Source organism: Photinus pyralis, unplaced genomic scaffold (genome assembly GCF_008802855.1).
Source record: "Photinus pyralis isolate 1611_PpyrPB1 unplaced genomic scaffold, Ppyr1.3 Ppyr1.4_LG5, whole genome shotgun sequence".
NCBI lineage: Eukaryota > Metazoa > Arthropoda > Insecta > Coleoptera > Lampyridae > Photinus > Photinus pyralis.
Genome location: NW_022170596.1, coordinates 38410080 through 38429014, shown reverse-complemented (window position 1 = coordinate 38429014; position 18935 = coordinate 38410080). Strand labels below are relative to the sequence as shown.

General features: G+C 35.5%; 3 protein-coding genes across 9 annotated transcripts in view; 2 read left to right on the top strand and 1 right to left on the bottom strand.

The window, feature by feature from the left end:
• Window positions 1–18935, bottom strand: part of LOC116170321 (adenylate cyclase type 3-like) — a 195495-nt gene that overhangs the window by 65119 nt on the left and 111441 nt on the right. The gene's annotated exons all lie outside the window — the stretch shown is intronic.
• Window positions 113–7768, top strand: LOC116170325 (venom acid phosphatase Acph-1-like). Of its 5 annotated transcripts, XM_031486639.1 has the most exons (12): window positions 2434–2827; window positions 2920–3003; window positions 4377–4850; window positions 4915–5024; window positions 5649–5690; window positions 5853–6057; window positions 6436–6540; window positions 6591–6803; window positions 6850–7026; window positions 7076–7199; window positions 7254–7456; window positions 7505–7768. In XM_031486639.1, exons 6-12 carry the CDS (start codon window positions 5980–5982, stop codon window positions 7652–7654), a joined length of 1050 nt encoding a protein of 349 aa, XP_031342499.1. In that variant the 5' UTR covers window positions 2434–2827; window positions 2920–3003; window positions 4377–4850; window positions 4915–5024; window positions 5649–5690; window positions 5853–5979; the 3' UTR covers window positions 7655–7768. The 5 variants fall into 5 exon arrangements, with proteins under 5 accessions (XP_031342500.1, XP_031342496.1, XP_031342499.1 ...); XM_031486638.1 differs by lacking the exons at window positions 2434–2827; window positions 2920–3003 and adding an exon at window positions 3011–3194; XM_031486637.1 differs by lacking the exons at window positions 2434–2827; window positions 2920–3003 and adding an exon at window positions 3011–3194 and having other exon boundaries at window positions 3448–4850.
• LOC116170322 lies at window positions 7776–14063 on the top strand. Of its 2 annotated transcripts, XM_031486634.1 has the most exons (10): window positions 7776–10361; window positions 10410–10462; window positions 10522–12533; window positions 12586–12720; window positions 12773–12859; window positions 13018–13113; window positions 13171–13272; window positions 13331–13536; window positions 13587–13746; window positions 13798–14063. In XM_031486634.1, exons 3-10 carry the CDS (start codon window positions 12338–12340, stop codon window positions 13902–13904), a joined length of 1089 nt encoding a protein of 362 aa, XP_031342494.1. In that variant the 5' UTR covers window positions 7776–10361; window positions 10410–10462; window positions 10522–12337; the 3' UTR covers window positions 13905–14063. The 2 variants fall into 2 exon arrangements, with proteins under 2 accessions (XP_031342494.1, XP_031342493.1); XM_031486633.1 differs by lacking the exons at window positions 12586–12720; window positions 12773–12859; window positions 13018–13113; ... (2 more) ...; window positions 13587–13746; window positions 13798–14063 and having other exon boundaries at window positions 10410–12322.

The window sequence follows — 18935 nt, the reverse complement described above, 5'->3', positions numbered from 1 at the left end:
CCGTTTTTGTAACGCTTTGATCTCATCATTTTTAACGAGGGTCTGTGTATTGACCCCTTCCACAATTTTTACATCGTACATCGCGTGAAAGGGGTTATAACCTTATATCAATGATACCTCACACTTCTCCATCAATATATCTCCCGCTTGTATAAGAGCTGGACGTGTGATAATGAAAACGATATGTTGCGTGGTTATATTTACAACACTGTGGCACGTTTTTCAGTTCGAGACAGATGAACTAAAATTAGTTGCGGCAGTATGTGTTAAAAAACCGGAAAGCAATGGGAAATAATTCAAAATTATGTAGCTTTTTAGACATGGCGATAAGACACCAGATGGATTAGCGACATACCCTAAAAACCCACACACCAACTTCAGTTACAACCCGTATGGTCAGGGTGAACTTACTGATGTATGTAAATAACTTGTTTTTATCTGAGACCGGATATATTTTAACCTATTAGAATATTAGTCGCATGCTACAACAATTACTGTTTTTCAGTAAAACTAAAAGTTCATTCAAAAATCCAAAATGTAACGGTACCGAATTCCAAAACGATACCGTACCATACAATCACAACTCATTATGTTTGGCCAGATAATTTTGAGTAACTAGATTCGCGCCATTGCGGCAGAATATTTATACATGCTTCAGAGCGGGCGGTCTCAGATTAAACGATGTATGGCAATGCAATGTTTTGTTTATTTGTACGCATACTATAACCTTATATCCTTAGCAAGGAAGAAGACGAGCGTACCTACTAGGCAATGCACTAAGAACAATGTATAGTAAATATATAGATGGAGTTGAACTAAAAGCTGTAAGTACTGATTTTAATAGAACAAAAGACAGTTTGTACTTGGTTCTAAACGGACTATTTGACGATGGCGACAACTTCGATCTCACTCATCCTTTAAAACACTTTGATTTTGAGGTTGCACCAATCAAAAATAACAGAGTAAGAATGTATAGATACAAAAAGAAGGGTTAATGAGATACTTTTGCAGCTACTGTCGTTTCCAATGGTTCTTTGTCCTCGGTATCAAGAAATTTATAAGCAGTATGAAGCGTCCGAAGAGGGAATAAAAATGTTAAAAAAGTATGCAGCAAATATTCCCTACATATACGAGGACACAGGGGTGAACATCACGAATTTTTTCCAGTTAGTGCCCATTTTTGATACTATCAAATCTAATGTATGTGGTTGCGCATCGGGTATTTCTGTGACTGACCCATTTTTTGAAACAGGAAGAATGGGGGATGGAAATACCTACTTGGGCAAAGCCCGTTTATCAGTATTTAATGTCTGCTGTGGAAAATGTTTATATGTCGACGGTAGCGTTACCACGTCTCAATAAACTATTTGGAGGTAAGATACGGTTGAAGAAGTTTTAGAAAATAAAGTCATATTTATTGTAGGGGTTTTGCTCAATGAAATCTTGCGCAACATCGATAAGGATACGGAAACAAAAAGACTCTTTTTGTATTCTGCACATGATTTGAATGTTGTTGGATTATTGGGGGCAATGGAACTCTACTGGCCGCACATTCCGCATTACACCGCGTGCATTATAATAGAATTACACCAGATAGGTCACATTCCTTACGTAAAGGTAGGCAAATATAAATAATGCATTGCACAAGCTTTGAAAAGCGTAGTATGACTAGCAACTAAAATAACTAGACAATAACTTTAGGTATTGTATCAAGCGGATTATTCAAATGGATTTAAAGAAATGAAGCTATCTCAATGCGATGTGCTCTGTCCACTAGAACAATTCAAAAAGACTGTCGACAGGAGCATCCCTGGCGACAAGGACAACTGTAATTACACACAGGATACGATTTTTCTGGTAGATTCATAGAATTAACAACTTTTTTAAAAACGAGATTTATCTTTGCCCTGATCTTAGCTAACATCTATTTCACAAATCAATACGTACACTTGTCACTTAAACATTTCATGTTGTAACCAATACGCTTTATTTAAACGAAAAATAATGTTTAATGTGGGGTACATTTCACGTTGCTTTTATTTTTTGTTATAGTATAGTCAACTTAAAAAATGGCAGAACATCTGATTTTCGCGAATAACTCAAAATGTAGGCTACTGTGTACGCCTGCCCAATAGAAAAGAATCTTTATTATTCATTTTACGACAAAACGTCAATATTTATAAAAAGTTCTGCTTGTTGATAAAATGAACTGCCGATAAAATTTTAGTCTCGTGTACAGGGTGGTAATAAATTAGGTAAATATGAAAATGCTTCAGGGGAATAGTACCATTATTTATTATTTTTTACAAAAATTTTATAAAACAAAGTTGTTGATAAACTAATGTAGTCTGAATACAAATTTTGAAATAAAAATTCGAATTTTTAAAAATAAAAAATGACAGGTTTTTATTTTTTTTTAATTTATTTGCATTTTACAAAAAATCAAGATAGCCGATTTTGTATACGTTCATGGTACCTACATCAGAATCTTATTTGCATGTCTCAGTATACTGATTATGTGAAGGCATTTCGAAAATGTTAGCGAATTTATTTAATAGGATATTAGGAGGTTTGGGTATTGGAACTGTGTCGTGTCAGTACGCTATTGATGTTTTTAATTAACAATTTCGTTATCAACGGGGTCAAGGATTGCAAAGATTTTAAAGAAATTCAATGAAACTGGGTCGGTGATGAATGTACAGATATCAAAGAAAAATTACGATGCATCTACATTATCAGCAAAGGGGTCAGTTTAAGATAACCCAAAATTATCGATATCGGAGCCTGCAGAAGCACTGGATTTAAGCAAAACCGTTTTAAGCCAAAGGTGCGGCATTCACTTAAACCGATGAATGTGCATTTTGCACAAACGGGTACGCATCATATGCATAATTATGTTAATTATTTTTCATGTGGCAGAGATGGGAATTTCCTTAGATCAGTTTCGAGGATTCTGGCGGCTACTCCGAATTAGGTTTTCCTGCAGTTTTCCTAATTCGTAAGGTAAATACCGGAGTAGTATAGAACAACTTAAGACCTTCTGCAGAGGCACCTCTAAAAAGCATTATGCGGGTCACTCTGCAATTGGGCGTAAGATCAATAAATAAATTAATCTTCACAAGATACTCGTAGTTGGGCGTACGAGAATCCTATACATAATACGCAAACGAAGTCAACGTTACCAAAAAGTTAAGGTATGGTGTGGAATTTTTTATGATCAAATCATCGGCTCACATTAGTTGAACATATTTTGGAAAATTTTGTCTTATACCATTTCTTAATACGATAGAGTTAGAACTACGTAATAATTTCCTTTGGCATCAAAACGGCTGCCCTGCTCATTGCACAGCCTTGCTGAGACAATGACCGCATGATCAATTTGTACATTTTTCACCTTCACGTTAAATTTCAGATTTCGCAATCTGAATCTAAGGAATATTTTTTCAGGATAAACGTACATGCTTCTTAAATGAAGTAAATGATCGAACTTTGACTCAAAATTACTTAAAGCTTTACTCAAAATTGTGGTGACATACCCCTCACATCTGAAAGAATAACACTATGGATAATGGAAAGACTAGATTCCGATGGCGGAGTAGCGCATTGACGTGTCGGGTTTTTGCACTGTTGTTTTTTACGTATATGCAATTTACTATTTTATGGGTTGTTTTGTTTTACATAAATTGAATTAAGTTTACTAATTACACATCAGGCTGGTAGTAGGTAAATTATATTAACTTAGCTGAAAGAATAATTTAATTCCTCCCCTTTCACTCATATTTTAATTTTATCACTTCGTGAATATTCATTGAAGTGTGTCAAAGAAAGTTATACTAGTTTAGTGGGGCCTCTGAGCTCCCAACGTGGGTTCTGTAAACCTCAGGCCATTTCAACACCTAATACCGGTCCGCGTTTCCGTGGTCAATCAGTGCCGAGTACTGCCATTTATTCGTTCGCTCGTAGTAGACCGAAGATTAAGGGCTCAGTCAACGGAAATAGTTAGCATAAGCACGCCCTCGGCTTAGTCATTTAACGAAACATAAAATGTCATACAAAGCCAATAAAATCTTGTCTAAAAAAATTGAGAGCCGCTTGCATGCTTAGTAGGCATCCATCTAGATAACTGGCATAAAACTCGAAGAAGCAACCTGACATGGTTTCAAGAACCCAGGTGTTTTACTATCACGATAAGCCAGAACGCGTAACATCCGGTTGTATTGTTTATCAGGCTGCCTTTGCGTACATGCGAGTGTGTGGTGCGTCGCTTTGGCTTAGATTAACGGATGAAATCCAGTTTGTAATGCAAGCGACTCGTTTAGTATTTAATCATGAACACACGAACCTCAATTCTGTGCTAAAAACCAATTATTTTGTAGGATTGTGTGGAACGAAGCACCCGTTACGCTTTGACGTTTACCCGTTTTAATCATCATTCTGTAGATGAACACCCGGTATCTAGAAGTGTCTAGAGTTTTAATCAGGCGCTTCGTTATGAAAGTGTCGCGTCGAAAGTATTTGTGTTGGTTGAAGATATAAAAGCCAAAGCTAATTGATTTAATTTGTAGAGTTGTGTTCCATCCGCCTCCGTTACCGTAATTCACGTGGCAATTGATCCGCCGTTTGCAACCGTTCCCATCAAGATATTTCAATTGTCTTTGTTGCGTCCGAAAGCTGTCCTTTAGAGGTGGATGGAAAATTAGTATTTCAGAATTTCTCGTTAAGCCATTATTAACAGGTTTACGCCGTTATCAGCTTGATAGCGCCGACACCACCGGTTGGTCCCATCATTCGAACTAACAATAGATATTAATTGGATTACTGATTTTAGAATTTTCAATCCGGCCAATTAAGTAAGTGAAATTAACAGTAGTTAAATAAAAGTGCTGCCAAGTGGGACCAATTACAAATTTTTAGGACGTCATCAGGCCGCACAATCAATCAAAGAAGTCTTAATTTTTGGATGTAGATAGCTGAATACGCTGGCTGACTGGGAACTTCCATGGTATAGCCGAATTTTATATAAGGTAAACGCTTAAGTATTTTTCCATTGCTTGATTTACCGAAACGTAAGAAACCTTTTGCCTTTGGTGTTGAACCGTATTTAAATCACTTCTGTTGAGTTAACCCGAGTCTGCTAAGACCGATTCGTCAAACCGCTGCTACCGCCGACCTTTACCAGGAGCGAGACCGTACTCTTGGTGGCGCTCGAGTCGTTCAACTTAATGTGTTAATATAATTACCATTTCACTATTCTGGAACGCCCGTACACTTTCAAATTGCCTAGGAAGATTATTTCTTCCAGGGCGCATTTATTGTAAAATGTTTGTGTGGATTGTAATTGAAAAATAGTTTATTTCCAACAGGTTTATTAAGGAATAAATGTAAATAACTCTCATTATGTTTTCAATTTACCTTGTCTCTGTGCTACTTTAAATAAAAGAACTGGGAAGGGACGAGCTCTAAAATTGTAACTTGAAATACCAAAGACAAAGACAAGACTGACTCGATGCTGCATGATAATTGAGTTAATTTTTGATCGTCCTTCTGCAAGGTATCTTAAAACTAATGGTCAACTTTAATAACTTAACAGAACCTAATAAAATTAATAAGCGTCAATTGATAATATCTAATTTGAGTTTCATTTTCAGCAGGATCGCCGGACAACATTTTACGACCACTACCATCACGCTGTAAGTACGACTCTGCTTAATAAAGTAGATTAATATACTTAATTCAATGTTCGCATAATGTGTCAAGTATAAAACTGAAAAAAAAACGGATTGCTTATCACAATTGCATTGCACGTTCAAACTATAATTGTGTATATTTATTTCTGATAAATGGTATCACAGGTGTATTTGCGTTTGGCATGGATGAGGATTTGAACTGTAGATAGAAAATTTGATTTTGTCGCGACCAAAGGAGGGGAATTTCACACTGCTGCATTAAACTTAGTATACATTACTGATACATAGTAAAATGTCCACTCTACTTTTTCTGTTATTAACAACATTCTTTAAATGTTCAGAAGTAGGCCAGCTGGAGTTAGTAGTAGCTGTAAGTATTACCAAATTCATTTTTTTTAACAATTTCCATCTAATAACGTTAACTAGAATACTGACAGATTTTAAACCATGGCCGTGTATTTTACTCAGTGGTCACAAAGTGTATACATTTAATCAATAAAAAAAAATGTAATTGCTCATTTCAACTTCCGGGTGAAAAACTTGTGGCGGTCTGCCTTTCGCTACCGGTAGGTTAAATTTTTTCAGGTCAAGTTGTTATTCATTGGTATCATTTGTAACTTTTTTATCGAATACGTAATCCCAGCAATTAAAAACAGAATGACGTTTGGATCAATTATTGCAATAATTATATTAATATGTTAATTATATAAGTAATCAAGAACAGGCAAAGATTAAATATATCGCATAGATTTTCAGGCATGGAGATAGAACGAAAGATGCAATGACATTTTACCCCAAGGATCCTTACAATAATGTCACCTACTATCCGTATGGTCTAGGACAACTTACCGATGTAAGTGGAATAGTACATTTTTTCCTACAGCGTTACTTGGAGTTTTGTAGGAAGGTAAGTTGAGGTCATTTTTCCTAGGACAACAACTTAGAAGGAAATATGATAATTATTTGAGTCCGAAATACACAACGGAGGAAGTGGACGCTGCCAGTACTCATTACAAAAGAACCAAAGACACTCTCAAATTTGTTGTTGAGGGTTTATTCAGCACCGGTGTGCAAAATCCAAACGATTGGAAAATCTTACCGGAAAAATATATCAATGTAAGGTGTACGAAAATGCCTTTACGAGTCTCATACTAGATTGCAGCCATTTGGCAAATGCCCGCGATATCTTCAAATTTATGAGCAGTACGAAAGTTCTGGTGAGGGTCGCAAAGTTTTAGGCAAATACGAACCATACTTTCCGTACATTGTACAACATACTGGCCTTAATATAACAAAACTATTTGACTTGTTACTTCTTTATGCCTGTCTACGTAGCGAGGTAGGTATGAGGCGAGATCTACGCTTGTCAATTGTAGTCCCTTCTGCAGGAAGAATGGAAATTGAAATTACCCAAATGGACGTCACTTGTGTACAAAAATTACTTGCGCTCTGCCACACAAGACTTCTTTACGATAACTGCTTCGGTCTCGGCACTGCACCCACTGTACGGAGGTAGTAATTTTTACATTCAGATTGATGTGAATGTGATATGCTTTTACACTGTAGGTGTCTTAGTGAAAATAATTTTGGATAATATGCATAAGAAAGTTAGCAGCTCAACGAACCACAAGCTACACTTATATTCAGTACATGATCTTAATATAGTTTCACTCTTGGGAGTCATGAACATATATCGCCCCCATCTAGTTCCATATTCAGCTTGTATAGTAATGGAGTTGCACAAGATAAGCGGATGGTATTATGTAAAGGTAAACTAAAAACGTCACTTTCTACTATGATGCCTATTTCTGTTTTAGGTACTATATCAAAAATATACACCAGGGCATTTTGAAGAGATGACCATACCGGGATGTGAAGTTCTGTGTCCCATTGAAAGATTTCGTGAGATACTTGCACAAAACCTTCCGGGAGAAGAGGATAATTGCAACATAGTGAATACCAGTTGAAGACATGTGCACTGTATTATATTTATGTTTTTATTTCTTAGTGCCTATTACTTATCACAAAACTGATGATTGTAATAAATAAATCGAAATTAAAAGGCTACCACTATGTACAATAAAAGTTACCCAGCAAACACAAATGTTTCAATAAGATCTCCGAGATGTTGCAACTAAAGCTCTGATGAGATGTGTCGATGAGACGTATATTAGATGTTTTTGAATCCTTAATATCGCATGTGTCTGAGATGTCACATTTTCAATGCCCCAGGGATAGTTCGCCTAGTGCTCAATACAAACATCTCAGTGGGACTTGTATGCCATATCGCTGGGACTAAACAGAGGTATCTGAAAAACGTGTCATCTAGCTCCCAGAGCTGTATCAATACGGTCTCTGAGATGTCACAACTAAAGCTCAAATGCTATGTCTCTACGAGGTACAAGCCGAATCACCGGGATTAAACAAAGACGTGTCAGAAATATATCATGTATCTAATGTAGATGTTTCAATAAGAGGTGCTGTAAAATATATGTAACTTCTCAACGCGACACACGTACGTGTAGTAGTAATATAACGGGTGATTCATATAATGATTGCGGACAATTTGAATTTTCAGTTGGGTACACAAAACATTCATAAAGTGGGTCACATGCCAAATGTCATTTATTTAAATGCGGATTAATTTAATGGATAATGCCAATGCCTTACGTAAAAACCACTAAAATCTACAATCAGTAGGTTTTGTACATCAAGAACTTAATTATTACCGAAGCGGGTCGTTGATGAGATATGAATTTCGAACCGAATCATAACAGACAAATTTATTTCATATTACTAACTTAGATATATCTGTTAAAATACCATAGCTGAACTAATTTTTAATAAATACGATTTTTAGATAGGTATAGTATGAATTAAATATAATTTTTGGGGTTTATTCGTTTTTTTTTTCAGTAGGCCACGAAATATTATAATCGCCGTGCGAGTACAAAGTCAACAACTTTGTAAATTCTTTGAATTGAATCTTGTTTACTTAAGATACCTGTTTAGCGGATCGAAAAGTGTGCTTAACCGGTTCTAGGGTGGATATTCGTTTTCGTTTTAAGGGTCGTTCATTCATTGATTTCGTGCGCGTCCTCGTGATTGTTAATTTTGATTTGTGTTCGTGATTAGGTACATTTCCGGAATCCGGTTGGTTTGAAGGCATCACTATAGGTAAGTACGTACCTAATCTATCTATTTTTGTTTGTGTATTTAATTAAGATTGAAATTATATAAGCAAAGATAAATGCAAGTTTTTCGATTTTGATGCACATTAGATAGATGGACAGGCGAATTACTATAAAATCTTAATATTTGTGTGAATATGTAATCACCGGCAATAAATTAGCGAAATTTCAGACAAATTCCGTTTACACAATCAATGGAACGTGTGGGTTAAAAATATTGAAATTAAGAAATTTCTCCCTGTAACTGTAAACAGTTTACTGTAGATTTTGGCGCTGAACTGTTTTTTCGCATTTGTCCTTACGGGTCACGGAATTATTATCCTGATGAGCGTACTTCTCGCGATCAATATCCAGTGAATTTTTACCCTACTGATGATGACCACTTAGTGGTCGAAATACGTATTTAGGTTTTTTTAAAACTTATTGTGGTAAAGGGAGAAATTTCTTAATTTCAAAATTCCGTTTAGCCTAGGGTTGGTATAAGGAAACAAAATTGCCGTTTCTACAATACAATTTTGATTCTATACAATCACACAATGTATAAACTAGAAAAGGATTTAGTTTAATTTATAATGTTAAACATTACTTAAGCAATTTGGAATTGAAAACAAAGTGTTGTTCAAGATCTCTAGGGGTATGTATCTGTTTCACGCAAACCGTTGCCTAAAAGTATTCAAGCTCTCATTGACAATATGAATCTGAAAAGTTGCTACCAATATAATTTTTCATAATTTATTGAAGGAAAATATTATCGTGATCGTTACATTTCCGGTTATACCGGATGTCGATAGCAATTTTTTTATTTTGAATAGAACACCCCATATTTTATCGCATTTTAGAAATCTACATGAAAATCTACGTCTTTTGATAGAGAGAAAATATTTTTGATAATCTAATTGACTCGTAACTATGGATCACTGTTTTTTTGTAGCGTAGGCTGCATAGTAAATTCCGAGATAAATGCCGCAAAAAGCAATATGGGCACGATGCCCGTTTTTAGCGCATTTTTTTTAATAATTAACACACGATTTACCCGTCATGGTATTCTAAGGAAAGGACTCATCAAAAGGAATTGGTTTCTATACAAACTATAAGTGTACCACAATATTGTTGGTGAAAATTTAACTTAATTGGTATAACATTCATAATTGAGTTGACTTCACATGAGGTACTTATTTTGCATCTATGCTGGGAATGCATCTTATACTGAGGTTGCCATATTCTTTTGTGTTTTCGAAGGTCTAAGTAAAAAGGTACGTCATGAGCAAGAAAAGGAAGCCATTTTGTGATCTATCCGATAGACAAAAATGGAGACTAGTGGAAAGAGAGATGAATCCTAACACAGCCATTTGTTCGCGTGCCACTGTTTCAGTCCCAACTCCAAACCATATAATGGAGAAAACATCTCCAATTCCGGTGGACAATTACGTTATAGACCAGGGCTGCGATACCGCTACTTGGTTGGGTTCTGCATCATCAATAGGTTAGCAATAATTTACATGACAAAAAACATCAAAACTTCCTGCTTTAGGTGAACATAGTACAGGCACTAGTTTGCCAGCTGCTCATTCCCAGGCTAATTCGGTAAACTCGGAAACATTCAGTGTTTATGTAAAAGATATTGAAACTAACACATATGATAGTTCTAGTGGTTTACAAGAAGATCTGAGAACATGGGTTATCAAGTATTCACAAATACCCAGAACTGCAGTGAATGATTTGCTGGCTTTGCTAAGAAGGAATGGTCACTGTGATTTACCAAACGATTCCAGAACATTATTGAGTACACCCAGAAACTCAGCCAATTTTATCGAAACATTTAGTTCAGGTCGTTACGCACACTTTGGAGTGTATGAGCAATTGAAAGACTCTATCGTGAAACACTACCCTAAAAACCAATACCCTACTGAAGTGAATCTACTTATAAACATAGATGGGCTACCACTGTCAAAGAGTTCAGCTATTCAATTTTGGCCTATACTATGTGCTATCCTTTCTAGTGAATTCTACACAACCCCATTCCCTATAGGAATTTTTGAAGGAAATACGAAACCAGATGACGTAAACCAATTTTTTAAAAAATTTGTAGACGAAACCAATACCATTCTACAGTCGGGTATAATTTTAGATCATAAAACCATTGTGGTAAAACTGCACGCTATTGTATGTGATGCTCCAGCCAAGGCGTACGTATGTGGTATAAAAAACCATACAGGCTATTTTGGTTGTCCCAAATGTATTCAACAAGGCGAATTCATTGAAAATAGGGTTGTGTTTACCGAGACAAGTTCAAGTGAGAGAACTGATGCATCATTTAAAAACAGAATTCACCCCGAACACCATAGAGAAACGACAGCATTGGAAAAATTACCCATAGGAATGGTATCACAAGTGGGACTGGATTATATGCATTTAGTTTGCCTGGGTGTTATGAAACGTCTGCTTCAGTTTTGGGTGAAAGGAAAATTAAATATCAGATTGAAGCCAAATAAATTGGAAGAAGCTTCCAGTAAACTAATATCGATGAGAGCCTATATTACTCTAGAATTTGCACGACAGCCAAGGAGTTTAAATGAAATTGATCGTTGGAAGGCGACAGAGTTTCGACAATTTCTGCTGTATACGGGGCCAATTGTAATGAATAATATATTGTCTGTGAAAACCTATAGACACTTTATGTGTTTAAGTGTAGCTATTAGAATATTGTGTGATGGTAATTCTGATACTGACTTGATAGATTATGCACATAACTTGCTTCTATATTTTGTACGAAAATATGGAAATATGTATGGATTACATTATCTATCATATAATGTACATAATTTGATACATTTAGCGCAAGATGTAAAGAGATTGGGACAGTTAGAAAATTTCAGTGGTTTTAAATTTGAGAATTACTTATATAACTTAAAAAGAAAGCTCCACATATCGGGTAGACCCCTTGAACAAATATGCAACAGAATTATAGAGGAAAAGAATCACAACAGAAATGTTTTACAAAAGTATCCTATTTTACATTCCAAGCTTAATGTAATTTACAAAGCAGAGTTTGAGTCGTTCACCCTAACTACGACTGCACCAAATAGTTATTGTATCCTTTATGACGGGAGAGTTGTAAATATTTTGAAAATATCTCAGAAAACTAATGTCTTATGTTTCACCGTGAACACATACAAAACTAATACATCTTTTTTTTCTGTTCCATGTAAATCAGAAAGTTTAGGCATTTTGTATGTAGCAGATGTGATGGAAGACACTTTTGAAATACCATTTTCTGATATAAAAAATAAATGTATGTGCCTTAAATATTTAGATGGATATGTTGTTATGCCATATTTGCATTAATTACCAATTGTAAAATTATGTTGTACATTTTATTAACCACTGTATAAATGTACCTATACTCTACTTACTAACACTTAATCACACCATTTCTATACTATCTATAGGAAGAAAATTATGTCTTTAAAAAAATTCGCAGTGGTGTATTTCGAAGAAAACGAATCTTTCTCCGAAATTCCATCCTCATGGTTAAACGAGGACATGAAATATTGCAAGTGGCCAAAATCGCTGAATCCCACAGCGTTAATGGTTAAGGGGATAGAACCCTCTGACACATGGGGGAATTATAAAGTTAGAGTTGAGAAGTTTTATGGTAAATTTTGTCAGATATTGCTTACATGTTTTAGTTATTACGCTCATTATAGATACGCTGGAAGCTGCACGAAAGCATGCTGGAACAGATTACACATCAAGTGAAGAGGTCGAAACTGGAAGGGGGAAAAGAAAAAAGACCAGTGTAACTAAATCAACGTCTACTGACGATGAAGAGTCTACTAAAGGTTCGTCAAAATTTTGTGATTACTTACATTAACGTTAAATCGTCCATTTTAGATAGTCCACCTCCAACTCTTAAGAAAAGGAGATCTTCGCCACGTTTCTCTAAGCGAGAAAACACACGCCAATCTTCTACGAATAACGGTAAGCTCTTTGTGCGACTTTTTAAAACGTACTAAGCAGAAGTCAACTTACTTTAGAGATTTTTGTACTTAACCCGTTATCACATTAACGTATCAATTTAACAAAGAACCGTTACTAAGAGTTGAGAATCTCCAAAAATTTATACTAAATTATTTCAGTTAATAATAATGAAAACTTGCTATCATCATCGCAAGAACATGGACAAAATGTACCGATGGCATCAAATACAGGCAGCATCATTGAATCTAATGAAGGTATTGTCATTATGATAATGATTACACTTCTTGAAACTAATGGTAGGATTATTCAAGGTGCAGACCAGATACGTCCACTAGACAATTCCATAGTGCTCGATTTTGGAAATTCCACGTTGCAGGAACTAATACATACTTGCGATCACAGACACGATTTTGGTATGTGAATATTTACAAATAGAAAAAAGTTATAAAAATAATTTATATTATGCTTCAGACAATATTCATACAAACATGAAAAAAATATTCGTGCAGATAAAATCTCTGGAATCCAGATTGGAACAATTGAACAATCAAAACCAAACAAACATTATATCAATAAACACAGAGGAGGTTCAGACAAAGCTCCCATTAAATACGCTAGAGGAATTAAGCACCTTGGAAAACATTGTGGCTGAGGAAGGGGAGTTTTCACATAAATTTGTGAGTTGTATAATTTACTCAACACTAAGGTTTTCATTCTTTTATTTTAGACCTCATACTTACAAACCATTGGCGGCAAAAATGCAAAAGACGCCCTAGTTAACATGCTTCGGAAAGTATTCACCAATAAATTAGCAGTAAGCTGCTCCTGGCATGGCCTTAGGGGGAATTTTAAATTATCAAATTTAAAATTTATGAACAGGATAATAGGTAAGATATTTGTTTAATATTTTTATTACTATCCGATGCCTATGTTAACAGCTGCTGAACAACGTATGTATAACAGCATCCAAGAGCACGAAATAATTACCATTATAAATGATTGGTTTCGTCAAGCTAGATTAAGAGAAACCAGGGAAAGAAATTAGCAGCCTAATAAATGTAATAATAATAAATGTTGCTTTTTTGTTTTTATTTTACCATATTGGTATCTTAGTTTTTTAATTATATCCCGTAAAATAAGAATTTCCTTGTTTAATAAGTGTGCTCATACATAAATAGTTCTTTGTAATAAATTATTTACTTTTTGCGTGACGTTCTAATTGAGGTAGTTAGTAAACCCTTACTTCAGGTATTTATCGTAGATATCTCGTCAGTTCATTTATACTTATACCAGAAACATGTCATTATACACATATACTTTATATCTATTAAGATATCTAGGTATATTGTATAGGTACTTAAAGAACGATGCCCATTTTAGATGTTAGGGGAGTCCATTAAACTCTAAAACACTGTGTTATATAACACTGATAGCTTATTTTATTCGAATTCGTCTTTTATTAATATTTCATCATTAGAAAAAAAACGTTTCTAAAAGCTGGCGTAGCTAGTACGTAATCATGGTAATAGAATCAAAAAAATTAGGTAGGTACGGAAAATTATTCAAAGATGTCTCATTCATGCGTCTATGGCCTGTCTTTAACACCTCATCCAAGTATCCGAGATGTCTCATTCACGGGCTTAGTGATGTACCAATAGCATTTCCGTGAAGTGGCTGAGACATAAAATAGATGATTCAAAGGTGTCTCATTCATGCGTCACTTGGTGCGCCATGTATGACTCAGCAAAGTATCAGAGAGGTCCCATGCATGTGTCGAGTAATGTGGCATAGATGTGTCAGGTAAGTCTCGGAGACGATACAAACCACGTTTCATTAAGGTGTCAGGAACGTCTCTGTACATCTCTGGGATGGCTCAAATGCGCGTGTCTGAAACCGGCGTTTTGTATTACATGTAACGTAAATGTACACTACATGACACATCTCTGAAAGCTATCACATCTCAGTTGGGATGTATCAATTACATCACTGAAAAGTCTCCGTGTTTACTGGGTATAGTCCGGAGGATTAGCAAATAATCGTGCACTTTTGTATAGAAGCATGAATTTTTGTATACGACTTACCTATACCCCAACAGTCATTTTAAACATTAGAGCCACTCTGGTTCTCTGTCAGGGGGGGGCGTAGGGTGCCCATTTCAAAATGGCGGCTTTAGCAATGGTACCCATTCGGTAATACCTCTGCCAATTCGCAACCATTAGGGCTAGAACAAAATTAAAACACGGATTTTGTTGAGCACAAACTTAGTTAAAAAAAATGTTACATTGATATTTACCCTAAATGTATTGAATGTGGTTTTTTTGGGGGTTAAAGTTAACCTTTATTGTTTTTCCCACAAAAAGTCGAGAATCTAAGCTATCTTCACTCAAAATACTGTTTTTATTCAATTTTTTAGATGTATAGTTAAACTTATTAACATACATAAATTTAATTTAATTAATTAAATTAAATTGTAATGAAATTTTAATTTTATATTATTTGTTTTGTCCTATTCTTCGTATAGTAAAATGTTATATGTACCTAGTTTGAAAAGAAAATTGTAGCTTTAGAATAATTATTATTATAATTAATTAATTATACTATTAATTAATACTGTACTATAGCTATTATTCACGATCGCATCCACCACACTTGCAACGTGGAGTGCAAGGCAAGTTCGATTTCGTACACTTGCAGGAAGTACATACGATGCGCTTACAGTGGCATTTCACCACTTCCTTGCAAGCTTCGCTCGAGGGCTTTACTCCAGACATGACCTCCTTGGTAGGTAGCACGGAGCAGAGTCCTGAGGTAACTGTCAACGATTGCAGAAGAGTCCTATTTGTTCACAAGGGTAGGCAAATTGAGAATATTCCCCCTACACAGGATGCTCTTCGTCTCCATTTGCTCCGTGCCGCCTACCAAGGAGGTCATGTCTGGGGTAATGCCCTTGAAAGAAACCCTGTTCTTCCTGATCCAGGCGATTTCGGGTGGAAGCGCAGCAACTAAAGGTGGGAGGTAAGTGAGGACAAATTGCACTACATCACAATAATTAAAGTTGCATATTATATAAATTAATTGAAGCTTTCGATTCTATATCAGATGAAACGGATGGACCTGCCCCCAGCGATCGAAGCTTGCATAAGGAAGTGGTGAAATGTGACTCTAAGCGCAGCGTATGTACATCCTGCAAGTGTACGAAATTGAACTTGCCTTGCACTCCACCTTGCAAGTGTGGTGGATGCGATCGTGAATAATAGCTATAGTACAGTATTAATTAATTGTATAATTAATTAATTATAATAATTATTATTCTAAAGCTACAATTTTCTTTTCAAACTACATATAAGATTTTACTAAACGAAGAACAGGACACAACAAATAATATAAAATTACAATTTCATTAATTTAATTTAATTAATTTAATTTATGTATGTTAATAAGTTTAACTATACATCTAAAAAGATGAATAAAAACAGTATTTTGAGTGAAGAAAGCCTAAATTCTCGACTTTTTGTGGGAAATACAATCAAGGTTAACTTTGACCCCAAAAAAAGCCACACTCAATACATTTAGGGTAAATATCAATATAACATTTTTTTTAGCTAAGATGGTGCTCAACAAAATCCGTGTTTTAATTTTGTTCTAGCCCTAGTGGTTGCTAGTTGGCAGAGGTATTACCGAATGGATACCACTGCTAAAACGGGCGTTTTGAAATGGGCACCCTACGCCCCCTCTGGCAGAGAGCCAGAGTGGCTCTAATGTTTAAAATGACTGTTGGGGTATAGGTAAGTCGTATACAAAAATTCATGCTTCTATACAAAAGTGCACGATTCTTCAAAAATATCGCGTTTGTCGTCCGGACTATTATAGAGATATAGATTCTGCATCTAAATCATGTAAAACGATTATTCTACCTCTTCTTGTACGCGAAAAAAAAGATTTGTTTTCACGAGTTTTTAGTCTAAGTAGCCATGGACTATGTTTTTTTTTTATCATAGTCCATGGTTACTTAGACTAAAAACTCGTTAAAACAGAATCTTTATAATTAATTTTTTCGCGCACAAGAAGAGGTAGAATAATCGTTTCACATGATTTAGATGCAGAATTTGTATCTCTATAACTTTTATTTGAAGTATTTTTGCGTAAAATAATTAGGAAACGTTTGCGCAAAGAAAAAGTAATTTCCCATGTTAAACGCCTATGTTCCACTTTTCGATTTACACCCTGTACATGGCAATATTGGCTAAACGGCTATACCTACAAGGTAATTTCAAAATAAAAAAAACAACAGTAAGAATTTGTTGCCAAATCGTTATTCCTAACTGCATGAAATGTTGATTGGAAGTGCCCGTAACATTTCTCTTGTCCTTTTTCGAACCTTATTAGATGGCGCATCACGAAGTGTGAGTTACAGGAAATTCTGGATGTTAATGAGCAATTTAAATTTGCCGCGACTTTGGTTTACTTTCACTTTGATAAATACAATTTTAGCTACTTCCACGTAGATTAGATATAAATTCGATGTTCAAGTTAAGGGAAAAGTTAAAATTTTAGTTTTTACCCAATCGAGGTGAGTTTCTAGTGTTCATTTACTTCACCACCCCATTTAACAATTAATGTAATAAGTTTGGCCGATAAAATTAAAGGTAAGATCAGACACTCTTTTACAATTATTAGTCCTTCGATCCTGATGTCGGTTTTATCAGCATATTTTTGGGGATATTTTGCTAGGTTACCAATCCGAGAGTACGAGCTACCCTCACGCGTGTGGACTTGATTCTTCTGCCTTTCTTGCCCAGCGCGTTCTTAGGCAACTCGTAGCTGAGGAAGGCCACGATTTCCTCCTGGCTGGTGCCGCAGATTCAAAGGAAGCTATTAAATTCTACCGCGAACTGTGAAAACTTCGCAGAGGTGTTTAAAATCCCCAATTAAAAATGATCGACTAAATTGATTACTGAACCCTAAAAGTTTCCACAAATACTTTGATATTACGGCAAAAACTTCGCACGTATAGGGCCAAATACAAGTAAAACATATAAAGCAACTCTTAATTACCTTGCATCACAATTATATGTTAACGCCAACAAGTGAGCTCATTTCTCGCATCTAAAACCTGCAAATAATCAAAAGAAAACCTTCCAAGCCACAGAACTCGGTATGCATTAATTGACTAATGCCTGAAGGACCTCGCTGTAATAGTAATCTGCTTCTATAGCAGATACGGTACTTAATCGGCGAACTTCTGTAGAAGGAAGTGGTGGCCTCCAACAACATTCACGTTTTAAACTCGATCATAACTTAACCGAGAAGGCAAAGATATTAAATAGGTCCTCTTGTTAACAAATTACTTGAATGTGATATTATTTAATCCAGAAGGGGCAAAATAGTTATTAACTATTGCGTTAAAAAGTTACGAAAGTTGTATCTCTCTTGAGGGTCGAATCCCGACATCAAATCTCGCTCACGACCCGGTGACCCAATTCCAGAAAATGGCCACGCGTTATCAACAGGTGGAAGATACGTCGGCACTCGCAGTCAACGGTAAATTTAACTCAAGGTTGCATTCAGAAGCTCAAGCTGGTCCTTACAGTTGAATTAAACTCTTAAATAAGAGGGCTAATTATAGATAAAGCAAGAATTATTGAGTGAAATTTGTCGTAGAACAGATGACAGCCGAACGATAACTCAGCAAAAACGTAATTGTATCCTCCCTATTGGAGTTTTTAGGTAAATTCGTCCTAATTATTCCAGAATCCCCAGATGAATGAATCCAATCGCCGGATATTAATAAATATTGATGATGGTAATCAAATTCCATGCGTTCTAACTAACACCTCAGCTGTTTGTTCAAACGAAGTGCACCTTGTTACGGCTCACAAAAAAAAGGAAAATAATAGTGGACAATCTATAACCACTGTGCGGTAAAATTGCCATCTATTCAAAAGTTACGAGGATCTTTCAACAAGTAAATATTGGCTGCTTCGTAATAGAGAAAATACATCGTTACGACATTTTTTCATTTGCTCTTCTACGTTGCAGATGCCTGAAACCTTTTTATTAGATCTTCCACAGAACC